Source organism: Chaetodon auriga, chromosome 3 (genome assembly GCF_051107435.1).
Source record: "Chaetodon auriga isolate fChaAug3 chromosome 3, fChaAug3.hap1, whole genome shotgun sequence".
Lineage (NCBI taxonomy): Eukaryota > Metazoa > Chordata > Actinopteri > Chaetodontiformes > Chaetodontidae > Chaetodon > Chaetodon auriga.
This window is the reverse complement of record NC_135076.1, coordinates 27,279,774-27,303,372: the sequence shown is the minus strand read 5'-3', so window position 1 is coordinate 27,303,372 and position 23,599 is coordinate 27,279,774. Positions and strand designations below refer to the sequence as shown.

At 43.6% G+C, this 23,599-nt stretch overlaps 2 protein-coding genes across 18 annotated transcripts in view; both read left to right on the top strand.

Annotated features, from left to right (window-relative positions):
• The window catches only part of kif1aa (kinesin family member 1Aa), a 41,110-nt gene extending 22,123 nt beyond the window's left edge, over positions 1-18,987 (top strand). For 2 of the 16 annotated variants that reach the window (XM_076726648.1, XM_076726642.1), the window contains exons 27-51: positions 826-1,140; positions 3,212-3,330; positions 3,430-3,536; positions 3,626-3,761; positions 4,082-4,244; positions 4,355-4,445; positions 4,532-4,650; positions 4,748-4,803; positions 7,007-7,115; positions 7,253-7,319; positions 7,413-7,497; positions 7,605-7,710; positions 9,614-9,640; positions 11,453-11,476; positions 12,219-12,333; positions 12,452-12,585; positions 12,670-12,731; positions 12,809-12,954; positions 13,638-13,826; positions 14,189-14,260; positions 14,370-14,491; positions 14,654-14,797; positions 14,888-15,080; positions 15,172-15,290; positions 15,998-18,987. In XM_076726648.1, coding sequence (XP_076582763.1) covers positions 826-1,140; positions 3,212-3,330; positions 3,430-3,536; positions 3,626-3,761; positions 4,082-4,244; positions 4,355-4,445; positions 4,532-4,650; positions 4,748-4,803; positions 7,007-7,115; positions 7,253-7,319; positions 7,413-7,497; positions 7,605-7,710; positions 9,614-9,640; positions 11,453-11,476; positions 12,219-12,333; positions 12,452-12,585; positions 12,670-12,731; positions 12,809-12,954; positions 13,638-13,826; positions 14,189-14,260; positions 14,370-14,491; positions 14,654-14,797; positions 14,888-15,080; positions 15,172-15,290; positions 15,998-16,040 — 2,863 coding nt within the window. In that variant the 3' untranslated portion in view covers positions 16,041-18,987. The remainder of the gene's footprint in view (positions 1-825; positions 1,141-3,211; positions 3,331-3,429; positions 3,537-3,625; positions 3,762-4,081; positions 4,245-4,354; positions 4,446-4,531; positions 4,651-4,747; positions 4,804-7,006; positions 7,116-7,252; positions 7,320-7,412; positions 7,498-7,604; positions 7,711-9,613; positions 9,641-11,452; positions 11,477-12,218; positions 12,334-12,451; positions 12,586-12,669; positions 12,732-12,808; positions 12,955-13,637; positions 13,827-14,188; positions 14,261-14,369; positions 14,492-14,653; positions 14,798-14,887; positions 15,081-15,171; positions 15,291-15,997) is intronic. The other 14 variants (XM_076726656.1, XM_076726654.1, XM_076726653.1 and 11 more) reach the window with 12 other exon arrangements.
• A 595-nt stretch (positions 18,988-19,582) lies between these two features.
• Positions 19,583-23,462, top strand: scly (selenocysteine lyase). Of its 2 annotated transcripts, XM_076726640.1 has the most exons (13): positions 19,583-19,692; positions 20,341-20,439; positions 20,618-20,727; positions 20,928-21,028; positions 21,131-21,308; positions 21,415-21,542; positions 21,728-21,883; positions 21,985-22,091; positions 22,222-22,258; positions 22,455-22,538; positions 22,709-22,808; positions 22,976-23,051; positions 23,152-23,462. In XM_076726640.1, exons 2-13 carry the CDS (start codon positions 20,348-20,350, stop codon positions 23,303-23,305), a joined length of 1,323 nt encoding a protein of 440 aa, XP_076582755.1. In that variant the 5' UTR covers positions 19,583-19,692; positions 20,341-20,347; the 3' UTR covers positions 23,306-23,462. The 2 variants fall into 2 exon arrangements, with proteins under 2 accessions (XP_076582755.1, XP_076582756.1); XM_076726641.1 differs by lacking the exon at positions 19,583-19,692 and having other exon boundaries at positions 20,208-20,439.
• Positions 23,463-23,599: the final 137 nt, after the last annotated feature.

The following is a 23,599-nucleotide window of genomic DNA, read 5'->3' as shown; positions in this document are numbered from 1 at the left end:
GTGGAGTTGAGACTCTGGGTGGGGAAGCTTTTCGGATGTTCTCGGATTTTTGGATGAAGTACTCCTCTTGTATTCAAATAAGAGACAAGGGAGGGAGAAAAGAAAAAAGGGGGTTTGAGGGGGAGGGATGCAAAGACGGAGTCAAAGGGGTAACAAATGAATCAGTGGAAACAGGATGTGTTCGAGGCGTGGTCTTTGTTCCTGAAACTAGTCATAAAACTTGATTCAATAATCTGCAGGGAGTCACTGGCAAACGTCCGGAGAAAATTGTTGTTATACTTTATCTAAATTAAGCATTAATTCAGTCTTTTATGAACCAGTGTTCAACACCAGCAGCCGCGTGATATTGGAGAGTTTGTCAGTAAATGTGATATGATAAGATATGATCATATTTCATTGAACCTCAGGGTGTAAATTCACGTTCCCAGCATCACAGAGACATGAAGAAATGCATGAACGCATATAAAACATCACCCAGCCTGATTCTAACCATGTCGGGGTCCTGTGACACCCAGAAGTGACCGGCCTTTGTTCTGCAGGCCATAAATCATCGTCTTCATGGTCTGACACACTTAACTGCACTCTCAGCAAAGGCAGTTAAATTACAACATGTGTAGCCTGTCTTGCACTCTCCATCTGTCCTCTGTGTCTCCACTGTACATGCGTCCTGTGCTCTAGAACAGACAGGAAAAGCAGGTTTTGGTGGAGGCAGCTTTTCTCCTGTGGTCCAGTCCGAATGGTTCTCTGCTGCCCCTCTTGTTTGAACAAGTGTGTGCTTTCTATCTAACTGTACTAACCTAGTTCCCATGTCTCCGGCTGCACCAGAAACCCCATTTTCAACACATGCATGAGCGAGCGCATGAGTGACCCCACCCCATCCCCGACCCTCTCCAACTCTGAAATTACTGAGCTGGCTGACCCGCAGCAGGAGGGTCGAGGGGAGGAGGAGGAGTTGGAGGAGTTGGAGGACCTGGACGATGATATCTTTTTGGACGACCCGTGCTTGGAGCTCGGGGGAGAGGATGATGATGATGATGATGATGATGATGATGATGATGATGAGGGAGAGCTCTGCCGAGGCTCCAGCGAAGGCCAGGATCCCTTTTACGACCGCTCACCATTATTCAGTGTAGTGGGAAGGTTGGTGAGGTTTCGGGAGCATGCTGGTGGAGGAAACTAGCTCTTTCACGCTGAGACGCAGGGTCCGTTTCCCTCGATAGACATCAGCACGGACGAAATGAAAACACAACACCGAAACAGCACAAGAGTGTGTTCTCGCAAAGTGCTCACTCTGCTGTGGACTGTGGGTGCACGAGTACATTCAATCTGCAACACATCAGAAAATTAGCCTGCTACACTTTCCATTGAGCTGTCCGCTTGGGACATGTAAGCTGTGTTAAAATCAACATGGAGTTGGGGGTTTCGGTTGAGTAGCTTCAGTGGAGATTTGAAATCGACCCTACCTCAACTTTTTGGATGGTAGGAATTTCATTTGTTCCATCTTCTTAAACACTTCCTGCTTGCTTATTACACCGAGTCAAAGTAGCCACGTTAGTGTTGATTCCCTGTCTCAGCTGTCACTGTCACTGTGTCTCATGTTTGAGACACAAATGCTCTCAAATGTCAAACCACTACACAGATTTCCTTCATGAACATGATACTGAGTGGACACTGGAGTAGACATTTCTGGGCTTCAAGGTTTATCTTTTGCTTTCTATCTTTAATCTCATCCAATCTGACTGTTGCTTGATTTTCTTTGTTTTTTGCTAACTGGTTTTTCACACTAACTAAAAGCTTCTTCTGCATATTGAAGTTCTAAATCAAGTCCTTTATGTCAGCCCAGAGTGGGTCAGTTCATACCCCTTGTTTCCATGGAAATCCAAGCAAAGTTGATGCTCAACGGCTGCTTGAGGTGTGTGTCTCACGTACGTGTGGCTAAATGCAAACTAGCGGCTTTTAAAGAAGACCACTAGCCAAAGCACTGACATGTCTCATGGAGTATATTCAGGTCTGATTTGCATAACACAGGAACCCACAGTGAAATGTTCTCACCATGCTGTGAAACCTGAATAAGTACTAAAGAGTCTGGAAATTACTCATACGAAATAGCAAAGTGGTGTTCAAGGAAGACTCAAAATCTCAAGATGAAAGAGCTGGTTTCTACTGCAGCTGTCTCTTTTAGGCATGCCAGAGCACAAGTCTTTTCATTTTGACCTTTTTTGTCAATTTTTACTTGAATACGTCTGATGATGAACCAATGCCCCTCCTTTGCACAAATTACCACTTCGACCCAGGAGGTGCACTTTGATTTCTGATGTCATTCGTTGGTTTTTGGTGTAGCGTACGATATATCAAGCTGTTGGCAGTTTTTATTCAAGCTGAGCCATGTGCCGTATGATGATTTCTGTTCCATTTGCTTTTGATTCCTTTGAGTCGAGAAGTTGAAAGCATTTTTGTTCACCCTTTTTTGTCCTGAGCATGCCTTCTTTGCACCTCACCAATCTTGTCATAAGCCTCTCCCTTTTTACACTCTCCACCCTTAAATGTCTACCCCTACCGTGGTCCTTGACTGCAAGATCAAGAAGTGTAGCTAAAAGACTAGAGAAAACAAGAAAGAGGAACATTTCTAGTGCAGCAGTTCCCGCATTTACACTCTCAAAAGTCAGTCACTGCCCCTGAAGTATCTTCAGATCTAATGCAAATACAAAGTGCCTCAAGTGCTCATTCTGACTCTGTACATTTGATATGTAGGGTAGTATTTTCATATTGAGGCATGTTCACAATGCACATGTTAGCGCAGTAGCATGTAATCATTAAGCAGTGGAAATGAGAAAAACATCTTCTGTCCAGCTCAGTAGTGAGCTGGCTTCTAGTAAATCATTTAAAGACTAAAGAGTTGACCCTTACACACATGCTCCTTATCCTCACCAAACTTTCACCTGTACAGTACCAAAGTTAAGGAATACTGCATGTGACCCATACTTGTCCAGAGAATGTCATTAGTTATAGATGGTGAGGAAAAGCCCCCACAAAGCGATAGTAAAGGGCAGCCATGGCCATCGCAAGAGCAGTCCCAGCTTCTGTTTGGTTGCTTTGCAGCTCTGTGTTCTGTTGTCCAGTCCAGTGGTATTTTATCAAGTGTGAGCCGTCATCGTAGCTCATGTGTTTCTTATCTTTTCTTCTTTCTCTCTGCGTTCTGCCTCCTCTTCAGAGCTTTTGTTTATCTGAGTAACCTGCTGTATCCGGTCCCCCTCGTCCACCGCGTGGCCATCGTCAGCGAGAAGGGAGAAGTGAAGGGCTTCCTCCGAGTGGCGGTGCAGGCCATATCAGGTAAGGCTCGGATCCCCAGCCAAACCGTCGCTGAGACAAAGGCCGTGAAGGCATTGAAAGGGCAGGCTGTGTGTGACTTCTTGAGGGAGTGAAGTGAAGGTGCTTTGTGTTTCCCTCCAGCTGACGAGGAAGCTCCCGACTACGGCTCAGGAGTGAGGCAGTCAGGCACTGCCAAAATCTCATTCGAGGATCAGCAGTATGAAAAGGTAGAGAAAACCGCGATATGTAGCAGATGTAGGACTCGTCTGTGTATAATTACCTGCTAACCAGTCAGTTTGGCACCCTTCTTTTGCAGTTCCAGTCCGAGACCTGCTCTGTAGGACTGTCCCGTACTGGGATTTCCCAGGAGGAGCTTCGTATCGTGGAGGGTGAGGGTCAGAATGCAGAAATGGGACCCTCAGCTGACGAGGTCAACAACAACACATGTGCGGGTAATCATAATTCCGTGTGAATGGATACATGTTTTGTGTGTTTGGGTGTGTGTGTGGTGTCGCACTCAATGGACAACAATGGCTTAAATCTGGCACACCTGTCCGCCAGACTCCTGCTGCTGCATGAAAGAGTCACGATGGAACAAGTCTGAAACAAGGAGCCATCAAACCAAGTCAATCCCCCAAGTCCTCGCCAGACCTGATCCATCCCTGGTTCATGGTGCCAGAAAACAAGCGGGTGTACAATCAGCTCGACTTGGCCGGTCGCCTGGAATGCCAGCTGTCACCTGTGTCTGACTTGTGCTTTGCGTTTCTCACAGCTGGTGCAGATGAGCAGGAGAATCCGCTGAAGGCCGGTGTGGACGGCCCGCTCGACACAACCCTGGAGCACCTGACGATCGGTAATGTGTTTACCTTCAGGGTGACTGTCCTGCAAGCCTCCAGCATCTCTGCAGAATATGCTGACATCTTCTGCCAGTTCAAGTAAGCAGTTGATTAAAAAGCTTTCAATGCACATTTTTACTCACACGATCACATCACCATGTTCCGTTTACAGTTTTACATGCAAACATGTTCGTTATGATTGCTTTCAGTTTTATCCACCGTCACGATGAGGCCTTCTCCACTGAACCTCTGAAGAACACAGGCCGTGGCCCCCCGCTGGGCTTCTACCATGTGCAGAATGTAAGGAGCATCGGTCAGATCCTGTACCATGACGAGCTGTGGCGGGTTTTGATCGGTCAAGTAACGTCGCTGTGTTGTTTTTATAGATTGCTGTTGAAGTGACTAAATCCTTTGTCGACTACATCAAGACTCAGCCAATCGTGTTTGAGGTGTTTGGACACTATCAGAAACAGCCTTTTCTTCCACTCTGTAAAGACGTCATCAGGTATGTGATTGATGAGCTGATTTGCTTCACAAAGATGTAACGTATGTCTTTATGTTTTCTTAAAATGACACACACGTGTTGTTGTTTTCACAACCAGTCCACTTCGTCCCTGCAGAAGACAGTTCCCACGAGTGATGCCTCTGTCCAAACCAGGTAAACACGCTGCTTCCTGACTTACTTTGCTTCAATTCCACCATTTATTTATGTTGCATTGTCTTTGTACTGGTCTCCCTGCAAGTCATGTCATCTTAGCTTCATGTTGTTGGGTACGAGCAGCTGACTCCGACGACTCGCCGGACCGGGAGAAATCGCTGGACCTGATCCGATACCTGGTCCCAGATGTGTTCAATGGGGCGCTGGTGGACTCGTTGTCATGCCACGCTCTGTCTGCTGCTGGCTTGGCTGCTTCCTTCCTACTAGAAGGAAACGAGCGAGCTCAGCTGACAGCTCCACCCACCTCTATCTGTTCAGTTATTAAAGCTCAGAAGCCGGGTTGGTTATTGATGTCAGATCCAAGAGAATCCTGTGACTGAAAGCCTTTTTATATCAACTGTTTATCTTGGTGTGACTGAGAAAATACTCCAGAGCCAAGTGACCGTTACGCAACATTACACTTAATTCATTAACTACTACTCCAAAGACCACAACATGTTTCTTTATGTGAAGATTCAAGCATCAGTTTTGCTGAATAATGGCTCAAATGCAACACCGAAGTCCTTCCAGCTGCTGGGTCGATGTCCTGTAACTGATGCTGTGATATGAGCGTCCTGCAGGGGAGATGGAGTGTCACAAAGTAGAACAAAGTCTCTCTGCTGCAGTTTATATTCCAGTCAGTCCTGGTCACTGACCAGTAGAAGCTGTAAAAATGAGACTTTTTGATATAAAAAGGGAGTTTTCTTGTGTCAGGATTCGGTTGGATCGGCTCTCTGGTGTTCTGTGTGTTTACTGTTGACCTGCGTGGTGGATTCTCCTTGCAGTTCCCTCTTTGAGCTCTTCTTGAATGGGATGGACATGATAATGTGCATTTCTAAATTACACACATAAAATCAGACTTTATTGATCCCCAGAGGGAAGATTCACATTTTACAGCAGTGCAAGAAACACTCCAAATAGGTAGGAAACAGCAAATTATTTGAATTAAGAAAAAAAGAAGCCAAGAATTAAGGACATGACATTTGAAAGCTACAGTAAACTCAGGCCCAGTGTTTACGACAGAAGCAGAGGACGGCTGTGCTTGTAATGTTTATTTTAATGTCATCTCAAGATCACAAGTTAATTATTTAATTATTTCAAGTTAACAAAGCTTGTTTTGCCAGAATAATGAGATAATTTATCACGAGGAAATGACTTCATAAGATTCGTGAGAGCGGATCATACCATCCACTCACTGCAGGGAGGGGGGTGGGTTTGGGAGGGCCAAAGCAAACCGTACGAGCTTTTTATTCACTTTTTCCATTTGTTGTAAGAATGTTTTCCCTGGCGATATGACAATATTTACATCAAGGGACGGTTTAGAGCCAGCTGTCGACTAACAGCAGATGTGTTACTCTCCCGTCACTCCCCACCCTGCTGCTGTTTGAAGGGTATAATGAAGTATGTATATACGTGAGATTGAAGCACAGTCTAATGAGCGGATCAATTGGCCTGACACTCTGACCTCTGATAAACACTCAGGAGGTTAAAAAGCGGAAGCGACCTTTTGTTTTCTCTGGAGGAAGGGTTGATTATCTCTTCATCTCAAGATAACAGAGCTCGTTTTCTTGAGATAACGAAATTATTAACTTATGATCTCGAGATAAAGCAATCAGAAATGATGGCAAGCACGGCTGTTTTTGGCTTCCATAGAATAAAATACTTTATATATATATGCAGAGGTATGTAAGACATTATGTGAAATCCTACATTTTATATTGTTTCTGCTTGAGCTTGGGCCAAACTCCAGGGCTGCATGAACTCTCTCTTAACTCTGAACTCCTTTTAGGGAACTACCTTAAATTAGACGATTGCAGCTAGCTCATAGTCACACTAGATTTACAAAACAATGAAAATCAACAACACAGATAGTGTTCAAGGAGAATACTGTTCAAGGACTTTGTGCATATGAAGGGAATTTAGCGGTATTCTCCTTTAAAAGAGGACTGCAGAGTTGCTTAAGTTGCTTTCAAATGTGCTGAAGGAAAGGAGCTCCGTCTGCTGGACTCGGAGGTTCCTCTCTTTCCCTGCATCACTGATTTCCTCTCTTCTTCCCTTTCTCTTTCCCTCGTAGGGTTAGAGCAGCTCCCTGCTGTTAGCCACTAGTCTGCTCTCTGTCTGCACTTGACCTGGCTGACGCTCTCTCTCTCCCTTTTCAACACAGTACCTGCAACCAAGCTGACAGCTATGACCCGCCCGCAGGCTGGACCCTGCCACAGCAAATATGATCTCATGGTGTTCTTTGAGATCTGCGAGCTGGAGGCCAATGGAGAGTGAGTGTCATGATGTTTGGAATGTTTGGCAGAGCTGTCCATGAAATGATAGCATGAAGGAATAAGCAGAATGACCCTGAAGATGATGTAAATGTGTCCAGCACTGCTAAGCTTGTTTTCATCTGTGTCTCCTCCAGCTACATCCCTGCTGTGGTGGATCACAGAGGAGGAATGCCTTGTCACGGCACATTCCTGCTGCACCAGGTGTGTCGATCACACTGTGATATTTGGAGTACTTTAAAGGTGCTGAACATGCGGTATTAACACCTCTTCTTCTTTCTTCGTTCGCGACCTCAGGGCCTCCAGAGGAGAATCACTGTTACCATTGTACATGAGTCAGGAGGTGACATGGGGTGGAAGGAAATCCGTGAGCTTGTTGTGGGTAAGTTTGGTTTTCAGGCTTCTTTACCCTGAAAACCAAACACTGCACCAAAAGTGAAGCTGCCTTGTCTGTGAGCTGTTCTAACTGACGCACCTCTACCTTCCTAGGACGTCTCCGCAACACCCCTGAAGCTGATGAGACCATCATTGACCCCAATATCCTCTCTCTCAACATCCTGTCTGCTGGGTATGTCAGGCCCATGCAAGATGACCGGTACGTACTGCTGCGGACATCTGATGGAAGCGCATTACTTTGCAACAGCCAGATCATAAAATAAACAGAAGCAGTCCATCTTTTGTAGGTTCCATTAGATTTTGAATCTATATGGGCCTGTATGGAGCTCATTATTAGAAGTCTAAGCCTCTTATTCTATGGTTTTTATCTCAAGTTGTCACAGTGTTACTGCTCTTGCAGCTCCTGCACTGGAACACGGGCACAGAGGCAGATGCATGGCACGGTGAACCAGCTGTACATGTAAAAAAAGAGCACGGCAGAATAGCCACAAACCTTTGAAGTTCGTTTGCATTGTTATCTTTATGATTGTGTGCGCACGAGTATGGTTCCCTCTTTCTAATTGCAGGAGGCCACAAATAGAAAATCAGAGTGACCTTGAGTTCTCTAAGAGAAGCTTTTTGAACCTAAACCTGCTCCATCAGTGTTATGAATCCACCTGCTGGCTGTGCGACCCTCCTCGTTACTCTGTGCTTCTCGTTGTCTGATGGTCATCATTGCTCCGTACATGTTGCATCTCACCTTGTTTATCACCTCGCCTCTAACCCGTCTCCCCTCTCAGCCACGATTAGCTCTACTAACCACAACACTGATCTGCTTATAGACTTCAGGAGCCACTGATTTCTGCCACGCACCCTCATTTTACTATGTGTGGCATTTCAGTTAACCTAACAATTAAAATGCATGGCTTTCTAAATTAACCAGCAGCATGTGTCACTGTAACTGGTCTAAAATGACTAACAGATCTTAAAACTATCTGTATTTGGACTCAATATAATTGTCATACATTGGACATACAACATTTCACCATCACTTTATTGAATCCTGTGATGAACTCTTTATATTTAGAACTGTAGATTGTAGAAAGTTGATGCACTGATGTATGCAATGCCTTATTTGAAGCAATGAAAATGGTGTTTCTGGGCGTGTGTATCAGCCTGAATAAAACTCACAGCGACAGGAAACAACAGCCCATCGGGCCGATGCCGTTGCTAATATCATGCTGAAATTCACACAGTTTTTATTATCATCATGAAATTCACCGTAAGACAAAACACATCAGATACAACATGGGCCCTGGTCTCAAGTGCTTAAATTGTGGTGTGTAATATTAATGTTGTTCTGCAGCCAGCCAGTAGAGGGCAGCAGGTTCCTTTTTAGACTGCAGGGCTCATAATGAGAACTTGTGTTTTGGCAGCTTGTGATATGTTCTATAGGTAACATGTTCTTTCAAGAAATACAGTAATTACTGGCATTAAAGCACTATTAACTATTATTATTCAGTGGTTTGTCTTTCAACATGCAAAGTCACTTAGCACCACTCCTGTATGGTGGCCCAATAACGCTTCAATAGTAGCATGTCACACAATATGTCTTCACATTATATTTACAGTCTATTATATGGACAAATAATAGTTTAGATTTGGCCAAAATTATGATATCATCCAAGTTAAATTCATGAGAACTGTAAAGTATTTTTTGCCCGTTAACTTTTTGTTTGACTTTTGTGACCCTCTGTTTTTGGCTCTTTGCTTAATCCCTCTGCTTTCCCAACCAATCTCCAAAAAACCTCAGCAACACCGTCAACCACAACGAGTTTACTGAGCCTAAAGCAACCAAACGCTCCGCGCAGCACTGTGCAGCGGCCCTGCTCGACTGGCCTGTCTTTGACCGTGGAGCTGCCCCCCTGTGGTTTTCAGCCCTCAGTGTTTGTCCTGTTGTGGCCTCAGTGGCCAAGAATTGGGTTTAAGGGCTCAGCAGCAGGTCAGGCTGTGGTCCAGTGTGGTCTCTGCTCAGTTCTGCAGAGACTAACATCAGTATATATGGATGCTAACATTTTTCTCCCTCCAGTCCACTAACGGAATGTTGTTTTTTGCTTTTGCAGACAGTTTCTTGATTCGGACATGCCTAGGTATATTATTTTGCCTCTCTTCTCATGCTCTTAAGTTACACAAACACATCTTTCATCTCTCTAACGTCCTCTGCACCCTGTCATTCCCACTCGGCCTCCAGTGATTTGGTTCCCCCTCTCTCCTACTCTGCCATTACTGTCAGCAGTTCATCAGTCCCTCTTTGTTTCCTCCTCCTCCTCATGAGAAGTGAGGGATGTGGTTCTGCATGTCCCCGTCTCTCTTGCTGCGCTGGGTGTGTGTTTGAGCTGTTATCAGGCTGCAGTTTTTGATGGACAGGGTCTGCATGGCTCGCTTTGCTTCACATGGCCTGTCCTTGACTGTGTCTCTGCTGGAGGTGTCGCGGGGCCAGTATCACACTCTCTGTTTCCACCTCAGCTTTTGCTGCAGGGACGCTGCTAGAACGCTGATATTAGACAGTAGGTCAATATTTGGTCACTTTTACATTCGTCCTTTGGACAGAAAACAGGGACATGATCGTGTTTCATATAATCTGCAGTGTAAGGTACTGAAAGACTTCAGTATTTGAGGTGTTAATACAACCTGCCAGCAGAGGGTGGTAGTAATCCATGATTACAACTCAGTTCAAATGAAACAACAAAGGCGAGAATATTCATAAAATGCTGAAAAACTAATTTTCTGCCTTCCTCTCTCCACTCTGTTTATTAATGTCATGTTGTTGACCTTTGCAGTTAAGCAATATTTTGATTCCATGAATATGTTTTTGTTAGTTACCTCTAATCCCAGGAGACAGAGAGTATTTCCCATCACAGCTACAGAATATTAACAGGAACACTATTACTCAAGTGCTGTAATATGGATCACATCATTTACAGTACTCGCTCTGGCACCACGTTCAAGTGCAGCTATTAAAATGTAATCCAGTGAACCATTACCTCACCAGTAGCACTTTGCCCAGAATTGCTGCAATGTTGTGAATATTTTTAAATCTTGCTGTACCTCAGTGAAACTCTGCCAAACACCAGAAACAAACGGCTCCTCACATGTTCCGCCAGCAGCATGACTTCAATCCTGGCTCCCGCTTTTTTAGGAGGTAGTAAAACACAGAGGAGCACATGTCGGTGTAGTGCAAAGAGGAAATTGCTCCCTTGTAGTGTAAGTTTTCTACTACTGGGAAAGAAGTGTGAGTGTGTGATGTGTGAGTGTGTGCGTGTGTTAATGCACTCGCTAATTGCTTAAAAAACAGGCGCTGCGCTGAATCCCCTTTATTCACACAGCAGCAGTGAGTTCTCTTTACTGCAGAGTGCGTTGCTGTTTGTTTTCATTCAGGTGACACATTGTTCACTTTCCCACGAGGTCACCTCAGTCCAGGGCCAGCGGGCCCAACATCTGAACCTCATGAAGGGTCCATTCAGCCTGTTTTTATGGCTCGCAGAAACATTAGGCTCCTTTTACAATTCTTGCTTGGATTATCTTTTTTAAATTTAAGGCCGTACCGGGATGCACGCCAGAAGAATAACTGGTTTCAGTGTGTGATTATTTCCCCTCGGGGGAAGTGGGAAAAACCGTGTACATTAACGTATGGAGTAAATCAGAGGCGTGACAGAACGCGGTGTTGTTCTGCCTGAGGAGCGGCGGCGTGCTGTTGAAGGATCGCATCAAGTCGATCAGCACCTTCCTCAGGGTCTCTCAGCGGCCTCTCGTGGGTGAGCTGTGTGATCCGTGGCTGTGTTTACTCAATGAGATAACAGTGTGAAAAAAGACAAACACCATCCAGCCACACGAGCGCACAACCACAACATACTTCCTGACTCTCACTTTCTATTCTTTTGCTGATTTCTTCTTTCTCACAGCATTTCCTTGGGACTTGACCATAGGTATTTCACTGCCCTGTCCCTCATTTCACCTGGCTGCCTCTCATCCCCCCGTCCTTTTCCTGTACTGATAGTCATCTCGGCTCTCTCTGCTTCTCTGTGGTGTTTTGTACATCAACTCAGTCAGCCTGTTGCATGCAAAAAGATTTCATTAGCACTTTTGTTGTACTGAAATTTGGAGTAATATTTACTATAATATTTAAATACTGTATGTCGGCTGTACCAAATGTCATTTCTTTATATTTGAAGATTTTTGAAAGAAGCTTTGAATGTCTGTCATCATATTTGACCCTAAAAAAATCCTACTTCCTGCATTAAATTAGCTTTATTTAATCAACTTTCTAATAGAATAATATTAATAATTGTCATGTAGCTTAATCTTTATCTACAACTGTGCAGAAATATGGGATTCAAACAGAATGAGCTGCACAGCATCCGAATGTTGCTTCAGTGTCGTAAATGAAGCTTTGAACTATTTGGTACAGCCCCGGTACGATGCTTATCATTAATTAATTATGACTGTTTTTACAGATCGTATTATTTTATCAGTGTATCAAATAAAACTTTAGTCCACATCTTTTTGTAAGTGAATATTTTTGCTTATTGAAGTATTGTTTGGATCTATCCTGACTTAAAGACGTTAGCATGGGTTTAGCTCTGACTGCTAATTTGCTGTTAGAGTAGAAGGACTTAAATTTTGACTGCTGATTCGTTTTTTTGCTTCTTCTCACTCGAATCACCTCAGGACTTTCTACCGTTTCGAGGCAGCTTGGGATAGCTCCATGCACAACTCCCTGCTACTAAACCGAGTCACTCCCTATGGGGAGAAGATCTACATGACCCTCTCTGCCTACTTGGAGGTACAGTACAGTGCCTGCATTCATGAGAGGCAGTAAAAGCTCTCCCAGCATCGGAGGTGATGTGTGAATTACTCGAGAGGATCGGTGTCAGAAATCCCTCCTCTTTTATCAATTGCAGATGGAGAACTGCATCCAGCCTGCAGTCATAACCAAAGATATCTGCATGGTGTTTTACTCTCGAGACACAAAGCTCTCAGCCTCCCGCTCGATCCGAAACCTCTTTGGTACTGGAAGCCTGAGAGCGGCAGATGGGTGAGTTCCAAACTTCAGACTGAAAAACATCATGCAGCTCCTGTGTTCTCCTGCTGATTCAGAGCTCCTTTTTTCTTTTTCTAGAAACCGTGTAACTGGAGTTTATGAGGTCAGCCTGTGTAACCTGGCAGATGCAGGAAGCCCAGGTGAGTCAAAACAAAGCGACCGTTTTACATTAAGCTCACCTCTGCAGCCTTTCTAATCCTGTACCTGGCACCCATAGGCATGCAGAGGAGACGCAGGCGGGTGCTGGACACCTCAGTGGCCTACGTCCGTGGGGAGGAGAACCTGGCTGGGTGGAGGCCCCGAAGTGACAGCCTCATTCTGGACCACCAGTGGGAGCTGGAGAAGCTCAGCCTCCTTCAAGATGTGAGGGGCATTAGTAATTTTTCTTTTATAGCACAAGCCACTTTTCTAAACACTCTCGTTTACTGAGCCTTCATGTCCTGAAACAGGTGCCTCTAAAAAAGTCTATGTAATTTAAACTGTCTTTAAACATCTAAATGAATGTGGATGTTGTCATTGGTCAACATTGGTAAATCAGCTCAACTCAATCTTGAATTAGAAGAAATGGGACTGAAGTGCTGATGTAAAATTTCAAGGCAAGAACTTCAGTTTTGTTGTGTTTTAGGTCCCCCGCTTTCACAAATACATAAAACTGGTTATAATTGGCATAGAAATGATCAGAGACAGAGACCGATAAGAGAGCCTGTAAAGAGAATAAGGACCCAGGATTGATCCTTGAGGAACTCCACAGGACAGAGGAGCAGATTCAGACCGTTAGTCAGCAATGGATGCAAATAATGATCATAAAAATGGGAAGAAAACCTTTAAAGAGGTTTACAGAGGTATCCCAGTCCACTTCCTGAGAGTATCTAATCAAAGAATATGATTTATGGTGTTAAAAGCAGCACAGGGAGCCATCTCTGCCGCTTCTCTGAATTTCTCAAACTGTTTTCCTTTACTCTTTCCAAAAGTTGCTTGTTTCCATAAGTTTAAGCATCTGTTGTCAGTGTTGTCAGTGGTTGTGATGTTTCTTCCCATTCTCTCAGGTGGAGAAGACCAAACATTACCTCCTGCTGAAGGAGAAACTGGAGTCTACTCTGCTCATGGGCCAGGAGTCCCTGCTGACCTGCGTCACCGAGGACCTGAGTGAGTCTCCTCAGCCCCCCGAGGTCGACCAGGAGGTCAGCTCCAGCTCTGAAATCACCACTGAGAGGCAGAGGGAGCTCGCTGCCAAGGTCAGACATCATTACAAAGCGAACACTGAATTTCAGGTTTGACTTAGAGATAAAGAGCAACTTGCAGGTTGGCACCCCTCGTGAATCATACATACACCTATGAGCACTACAGTAACGTCTGTTTTGGTAAGGCAGTTATCTGTCCACCTCAAAAAAGACAAATTGGACATGATGTGAAGGAAGGTCAAGTTTAACAAAAATAAATATGCATCTTTTAATGCAGTCTTGACTGTATTGACTGAAATATACCTGAAAATATTTGCATTGATCTCAAATAGAAATACAGTGCTGATGGTTTTACAACATCACGGACCTGATTTTAGTTGTATCTACATTTTAAGGCCTCTGTCTTTTACACACAGTGTTTGCGGCTGCTCACTCACTCCTTCAACCGAGAGTACAGCCACGTGTGTGTCAGCGCCAGTGAAAGCAAGGTAGTGGCCCAAAAACTCACATTTAAAGCTACACGTGAAAATAAATCGGATTAAGGTCTGCTGATCGATCAGCTGAGCGAGCTTCCATCCGTGTGTTTGTGTGTCGCAGATCTCGGAGATGTCCGTCACGACGCTAAGAGACTCCGCGTCAATCTCTGCTCTCAACACGATCACACCCTCCTCAACATGCCCTTCGCTGGTTGAGGGTTGCTATAGCAATGCTGAACTCAGGTCAGTCCTAAGACATACTTATCACTGTGTATTAATTGTCATCCTTGGCAGCCATTGTCTGGATTGGCGAATGTTGTGCTGATGAAAGTGTTTGGTTGTGCTGGAACATGAAGTTAAAAGTTGATAAAGTCACTCAGCCATTGCATTTTTTTCTGCACTCAGACCCCCTACACCTCGCTCTCGTGCCGTCAGCCCCAGTCCTGAAACACAGCAGGACGCAGAGCCCAAGAAGTCCATCAACGGCGCCTCTGAAGCCAAACCTCGGACCCGGAAATTCGTCCCTGACATCCAGGAGATTAGAGTCAGGTGAGTCTGCCACAGCAGCTCCAGCAGATTCACTTCATGCTGTGGAGACATCTTTCTTGGTTTCACATGTGGTGACGTCTGCGTTTGCAGCCCCATCGTGTCAAAGAAGGGTTACATACATTTCTTGGAGCCGCACACCAACGGCTGGGTGAAGCGCTATGTCGTCGTTCGGCGCCCGTACGTCTATATCTACAACACAGAGAGAGACACGGTGGAGCGGGCGATCCTCAACCTCTCCTCTGCCCAGGTGGAGTACAGCGAGGACCAGCAGGCAATGCTGAAGGTTGGTGAAGGAACAAACTCTCTCTCTCCACTCTCTGTAACCTCAGATGTCGCATAATAAGCTTGTTTGTTTTTTGTTTTTTTTTCAACAGACCCCGAACACTTTTGCCGTGTGTACAGAACATCGTGGAATATTGCTTCAAGCCACTAATGACAAAGAGATGCATGACTGGCTGTATGCGTTTAATCCTCTCCTCGCTGGAACTATCAGGTAAAAAATACTTCAGCAGTCAAAGTAACACAAACTGGTAACTCTTTATATTAAAGTACAAATACTCTCCATTAACTAGTTTCTTATTAGCATTCATATTAGTAGCGTATTGACTCGTTATTAGTCTTTATAAAGCTTCACTCTGGGGTTTAGGGGTCAGGGTGAGGTGATTTGATGCTTTATCCTTATTTTTATTTTTATTCTTATTCAACTGTACTTTTACCTAGATCTTAAAATTTTATTGTGTGATTTTATATTGTCTTTATTTGTGTTTTCATGCTTGTTATCATTATCAAGGGGGTTTTATTCTCCATCTTACTCTACATTCATCTTTTATCTGTTGTTATGTGCATTCTGTCTTTTCTATGTAAAACACTCTTGGTGCATGTGATTTCTTTCTCATAAAGCACTTTGAGCTGCAATTAATGTCTGAAAGGTGCTTTACAAATAAAGTTTCTTCCTTACTATCAATAAGCAGTAATTTTGAGGTTACTGAGGAAAAACTCTCAGCTAATGGTCAAGTAGTTGTTGCATGGATCATGTAGAATACAGCGTTGATAATAAGTGCTTTATAATGATTAATGCAGAGCCAATATGCTACAAATCTGCATGCTAATAAGCAGCTAGCCACTGGTGAATATGTGCACCCACACACTTCTAACTGCATGTATTTTTAATATGAATCGGTTTTCTTTTCCGCCTCTCAGGTCGAAGCTGTCGAGAAGACGAGCCGGACAGATGAGGATGTGACTCTGAACAAATCTCATGAGAGAAGAATGACCGCAAAGACTAAGATGTACATAGATCCTTGTCCTTATGCCTGCCCTTGTGCTGAGCCCCTTCCTCTCCCACCACAGTCACCAACAACCATCCTTCCCCTGTACGTTCTCGGTTTATCACTAGTGTCCTCAGCACCTAAAGCGCCCATTTCGTGTCAGGCCTTTGCTGCGGTGTGAGTCTCGTAGTCTGAAGAACCTCTGCTGTCACTGTACTGTACTGGAGTTTATTCATAGCTGGACGAATGAAGAAAATGGAGGAAGTAGCAACAGTTTCTCATCTCAGATTACATACGTATGGTAATGTACTGTAGTTGTTGTCAGTGACACATCAAGCCTTATACATTTATTCCTTAAAAAAAATGCAGTGACGTTTATTTTTACCTAAAGCTGCCATGCCAGTGAGGACCACCTTGCTACATTTGCATCAGTAAATAGACGAACATGCAGATTCTTCTCTACTCTACAGCTATATATACAGTGTCTCAACTGGTTTGCATACAACGTACAGCTTGAAATGCTAAATGAAAAAAAAAGACAGTTGAGTGTAACTTTAGAATAACCCTCTTTTCTTTGTGGTCCATGAATCCTGACACTGAGTCGTCTCCTCTTCCCGAAACTTCTTGGAAACTTTAGCACACAGCCTGGCAAAGGAATGGCGTATCACCGTAGACTTCATTTTCTTGTGGCATTTTGATCAAGTCATGTCGTTTTAGCTACTCGTAGGAGCACCGAGGGTATCTGCATTCACACAAGTAATCAAATATCATCACCATTAATCCTCTCAATTTAATCTCATTCCCGACCCGAAGTTTATTTCTTTTAAAATGTGATATATTTAGATATTTAACAGCTTTATTATTTATTTCTGCATGTATTTATTTACAAAGACATTTATATTTCTAAAGTAGTAGTACCGTGCAATTTCTGCACACTGCACTTTTTAATATGAGTTCCTTAAATGTTCGAATAATACAACCTCGACCCCTTGTAGTTAATGCTATTTAAACAATAACTTTATGATTGGCCAGTTTCTTTGTGCTGAAGATTACTTGAATTCTACTGTCCCCTTTAAGATTAGGATAGTCACACTTGACCTTCGACCCAACATACATCTTAAACGGTCAGTATATTGTTAGGTAGTGAATATTAAGGTGGTCTGTCCATCCGCAGCTGCACATGCTACCTTGTTAAATGATCAAAAGTATAAACTGTTCCTCACAGTACAGAAGAAGAAGCTGGTTTTCTGAATGATATGTATATTGATTAAATGTAGTGCCTCTCTTTTCAGTCATACTGTACAGTATGCCTCTGCACCAGTTACTTTGAATACATCCTTCATGCTGCTATAATACTGTTCTGGACGTGTCTGCAGCTCATATCACATCACTTTCCTGCTTTTCATCGTCATCACTTTCATATTCAGACAACAAGGTGTCATTTATGTTCATCTTATGGCAATCAGCTGACATGTATTACAGAATATCCATAACACAGAGTATACTTCATGTTTGCTGTCATATCTGTGAAACAATCAGGCTTTGAATGCAACAAATCAATGCTGTCTGCTGCTCTGTTTTTACCCCTGCATCTGATGAAAACTGCTGCTGTGCATCGTCTACAGCGTTTCATTCAAGCTGACTGTGAATCTGACACTGAACCTGTTCAGAAACTACCCACAGCGTGTTGTGAGATGCGTGAGTTTTGATTGAAGAGCATGCCTCAGGTCAGCCAGCCTCGAGAGCATGCAGAGGTGACGTTTCACTTACAGACTGGACAACATCTGGAAGCATAAAACTGGTCCACAAAAGCGCAAGAAAAGTAGTTTTCCGTTATATAACGGCACAGTCGGCTTGAGCAGGGGATCGAAATGTAACAGCAATCCACATAACAGACTGGGAAGTATTCTCTGTGTTGTGGACATATTTTGAAGTGATCCAATCAGACCATTTTATAGTCCTACATGTGTGTGCAGTCTTGTCTGTTAATGTCTTTGTTGTCAAGTTTGGAGATCAATGTTATGATCAAAGTCTGTCACAGACTTCCTCGGCAGAGACTGCAGTTGTATTTTATCCAGCTATAGCATCGTCATTGAGGGAATGTCCTGCTGTACTGTACATTACACTGTCTCAAGCACTCATTTCTGTCTCATTTCCTTTAAAACTCAATCTGAAAACGTGAGCCGGCATTGCTCCAGTCTGATCTCTTTGTGAGATTATTCCTCTTGTTTTCTTTGGGCCTTTTAATGTGCGCCACATTCGAGCCAACCAAAGTTTTGTTGGTGCAGTCACAAAAAAAAAATAATGATAGAATAATAATCACACTGAATGTACATTGATATTTGAGAATACTCGTCTTCTGGTTTCACAGTCTGGTTCCTTATTGATTGTAGGTAGGTTACTATCAGGGAACCAAGTGGAGTTTGTGGGATATACCTGTAATAATCTGTCCACTGACGTGGGGGAAGGTTGGTTCATTATGGCAATGTTAGGCATTGCATCTTGCACAGAGTAATGCTGTAGGTTACCTTAATGTCACACTTCTACCGATCTACCTGCACCATCTTTCTCTGACAGCCTTCACAAAATCTACTTTTTCTAGTCCCTCCCCTGACCTCTCAACAAATATCATTTACATTTTTGTGCTTCCACATCTAATTTTTTTCTTTCTTTCTTTCTTTTTTTTCCACTATCAACTTGCACCGGTACATTTCTCTCTCTCTCTTTTTTTTTTTTCTTCTTCAAATGATTTTGCATTGTATATAAACATGATTGCTGTGAACAGTGTATTATAAAGTTGCACCCATTTCCAAAATGGGCAGTAGTTCAGTGTCTCTGGGTGTTGGAGTTTAGCGTCAAATGTTTGTGTACACTAAACACATTGTCATATATTAAATAAACATGGAAATTATGCAACACAAATTAATAGACTCCTCTTGTTTGTCAAGTCTTTGCATTGGTTTTTATACATTATATAAAATATTTCATGTATGTGTCCGTTGGCGCAGAGCATGACTTTAGATTTGGTGAATTTGGTTCATTAAATCTCACTGAAAGTCGTGTTTTTGTGGCAGTTTCAGGAGACATACTGACATCTTGCACCGCGTCGCTTCCTGGTTGTTACCGTGGCAGCTGAGCCCAGAGTTGCCATGTCTTCATGTCAGCTTTATGCCACCGTACATTTCTGTTGATCTTAAATCTCCTCATCTACTGGATTCTGATTTACATCATCTCTCAGGTTCTTGGGCGTGAGAAATATCCTGAATTTCGCAGGATTTTAATTTTAATCCAATAGTTTCAGTCAGTTAGCAAACAGTTTACCGTCTAGTAAATGTTAAATTACGCCACAGTTAAAAAAGGAGGGGTTGTCTTTGTTTTTACTAATATTCTAACATTATATGTATATAATTCATACAATAAGCCGTAGATTGTGGATTAAAAACGGTGAACTTTAACAATATACATTGTTTTCAACGTTCGCTGAAGCTTTAATTGCAGGATGCAAGTTATGACATCTGGCAACCCAGCGGAGTAGCGCCCCATTCAGCTGTACAAACTGTTAGCAAGCTGATGATTGACACAGACAGTAGTAAATCTTTTCAGGACATCTTTACATCATTTCACAAGGTCAGACACAAAGCTAAGAGTCTCAGACAGCCGCGTCATTCGGAGGAGAGCATGTCTGCCTCGTTTGAGACATGAGAGACTGAAAGCCGACCAACTGTTAAATGCAATCCTGCTAGCAAACATTAGTTAGCAGCACTAGCTAGCTTTAGCTAAAGTTCCTGCAACTTAGCGTTAACCGACTAAGTATCACCTCCACCTAGTAAGACGTTGCCAGGGATGAGACAGGTTGTTTTAATGATTCAGTTTGAAGTTTCTCCTCGTTTTGAATAATCCGTAAACATATTCGGTACGAGGAAGCTACCCGTTAGCGGAGTAACCAGCCTCCTTACCTGTCAGCATGGATGTGACGTTAGCAGAGCAAGCTAAGGCGACACGTTTGCTTTAAGTGTGTAATAAACATCTGTAGCCTCTGAGAAACCCCGCTGGCATTTCATGACATACAACGTGACGATAACGATGATCAGAATTTGAGCATGCAGTAGCTGACACTACACTTTGAACCTGCTGGTTTAAGGTTGACACGTGAATAGAGGTTTTAGTTATATAGTGTTTGATTGTAAATCCTGTGAATTTAGGTTTTACTGGCAGTTCTGCTTGACTGTGAAACATCTGCACAGACATCCTACTAAATGTCTTATTTCTCTCAAGGAGTATTATGGCCAAACAGGCTGATGACGTCACCTCGACGAAGGGTCACACCTTCACCAGTCATACCTTTCATCATTATTCAGAAATGAATCAAGACAGGTAGGAAGGTTTGATTTGTGTTGGTCACATCGTGTCATTCATTCAGAATCAATTAAGTCTTAAACTGAGTGGATGACATGTTTAGATGGTTTTTATGTGTTGATGTGTTGTAGCATAAAGCCTTAATGCACCATGTAAAATGAGAAAGTTTTCCTCCAATGTTCTTAACATGATATAGGATCTACATGGACTACAATGCCACGACTCCGCTGGAACCAGAGGTGATCCAGGCCATTTCTGAGGCCCTCCAGGATGCCTGGGGAAACCCGAGTAGCAATTATATAGCAGGTAAAGAAAAGTGCATCAAAATGTCCTTGAACTGATGTTGGAATTCGAATCAAAGGTTGTGTGTGAATTAATTTCCTTTACTACCAGTGAGCTAATGATGCTTTTCTTTAATTTGCCTTCTCAGCACCCAACCAATAATGTTGTACCTCAGTGTGAAAACAATACAAAAGTCCTTTTTGTTTCAATCATTTTATTACTAGGTGCCAAAGCCAAGGCATTGATTAATCAGTCCAGAGAGAATGTGGCGAGAATGGTTGGAGGCAAAGCAGAAGACATCATTTTCACATCAGGGGGAACAGAGGTAATCTTTACTGCAGTGCAGGTTTTTGGTTTCATAAAGCTACGTGAGCAGAATAGTAGTTTCACCCATGCAGCGGTGTTTCACGGCAAACAAATCTTTCAGGCCAATAACCTGGTGCTCCACACTGCTGTAGAGCACTTCAGGAGAAACTGCAGAGCTGCAGATCAAGGTGGCGGCCACCAGAACGGAAGCAATGGTCTTCCTCACATTATCACCTCTAATGTGGAGCATGACTCAGTCAAACTAGCGGCTGAGCACCTACAGAGAGATGGCAAAGCAGGTAGGAGACCATCCCGTAAAGGTTTACTCAGATTAATACTGGAGAACTTTGAAATGTAGCTCCCTCACTTCCATTTCCTTTGTTTGAAACTGTGTTTCTGTCACAGATGTGACGTCGGTGCCTGTGTCTAAGGTGACGGCCCGTGTGGAGGTGGACGACATCGTTGCTGCGGTGCGTCCCAACACTTGTCTCATCTCTATCATGTTGGCCAACAATGAGACTGGAGTCATCATGGTAAGAAGGAGAATAAAGGCTGGGAAACCTAACGGCCTCCTCTGTATTCACCTATAAGTGCATCTCTTTACTGTATGTATCATATATCAGACATGAACTCTGTTGCAGTTCCAGTGTAAAAACAAAGCTTTCCTTTGCAAGCAGCTCCGTGTACAGCACAGACTAATGTGTCTTCATCTTGTCAGCCAGTCCAAGAGATCTGCCAGAGAGTAAAGTCTCTGAACAAGCAGCGCGAGCAGCTCAGGATCCTGCTCCACACTGATGCTGCTCAGGCTCTGGGGAAAATCCGAGTAGATGCCTGTGAGCTGGGGGTGGATTACCTCACCATAGTGGGGCACAAGGTCAGGAGACTGGTGTATAAAAATGTCTTGATTTGGCATCAGAAGGAAAATAGGAATACGTTTTGTTGACAGATTGCTTTTTTTTTTTTTTACATTTCTAGTTCTACGCCCCTCGGATCGGCGCTTTGTACGTGAACTGTCCCGGAACGAAAACGCCACTGTACCCGATGCTGTTTGGAGGGGGACAGGAGAGAAACTTCAGACCAGGGTAACAAACTTTAGTGTCTTACTCGAGAAATTATCAATAAAGTACCGAATGTGCATCGAACAGTGACTTAAGTCAGAGCACTGCACCTCTAAAGATAAGGGTCTGTTTTCTCTCTTTCTGAATATTACAGCACAGAAAACACACCAATGATTGCAGGTCTGGGAAAGGTATGTTTCCTGCTCCGTGTGTGTCACTGGAATATCTACTAGCAAAACTTTTCAGCTGTTGACAGTAGGACAAATGAGTTGGCAATTATCATGGAAACCAGAGGAGTTACGCCATTGATAGTGTTTCTTTATTCAGGGACCAAACATGTCATATTGAGTGTCATTTGTGGCCTCTGGTTTATTGTGTGTCTGTTAGGCTGCAGAACTGGTGACCTCGAATCTGTCAGATTATGAGAGTCACATGAGAAGTACCAAAGTTTACCTGGAGGAGCGTCTGAAGGTCAGTTCGTGATGTCACACTGACGCTGTGACTGTGATACTGTAGTTGTAAATGGTAATATTAGCAGTCTGTCGTCTGATTGAGGTTTTTGGTTCCCGGGGTTCAAAAGTGATCACCTGCGTCAGCTTTGTTCTGTTGAAAATGTGCCATCAGTATGTTTTTCTTTCCAGGCCGTCTTTACTGACAAGATCCGCTTCAACAGCCATTACCCAGGCTCTGATGTCCTCCCTAACACATGTAACGTGTCCATCCTGGGACCGGCATTACAAGGTGATGTCATGACTCTGGCGTCTCTGTCTTATGTCTGTTTTGGCGTGCTGGTCCAACACAGCGTCCTCTAACCCTACACCAATGTTTTTCAGAGACAGTTCACGACCTGCACAGGGCTATTTGTAAACTACAAAGGCCCTGAATGATTAATCTCTCCCCTGCTTTAGGCTGGAGGGTATTGTCCAACTGTACGAGGCTGCTGGCCAGCGTCGGTGCCGCCTGCCATTCAGACAGTGGAAACAGGTAAAAGAAAGGCCCCTCTTTCCCCGTGGTGCTTTTGTCCAGGCGTCATATTGATCGCAGTTACATAACTCCCTCGTGCTGCGCTGTGCATGTCCCTCAGGCCTTCCCATATCCTTCTGAGCTCCGGCGTCCCCTCAGAGGTGGCGGCGAATGCCTTGAGGTTGAGCGTGGGCAGGGGGACGACCAAAGCAGATGTGGATGCAGTCGTGGAGGACCTGAAAGAAACTGTGCAGCTGCTGGAAGGAATGGCCTGATGGCATGAACAGTCATCCTGGAGGTCAAATAAGGATGTGCAGAATTAAAAATACATCATCATCATCATCATCATCATGTGTTTATTGTTATATTAACTGATCATGTAAAATGGATGAAATATTTAATATAAATAATAAAAGGGAAGAACTCAAAGTGACCTGCGGGGTGATGTTATGGAGAGATGACTGCACTCAGCTTCCATCACGTCATGTGAGTCTCTAATCAGCTAATTGGAGTCCGGGCGACGTGTATGAGTTGAAATAACATGTTTACATCAGCTTTTAGTATTTTTT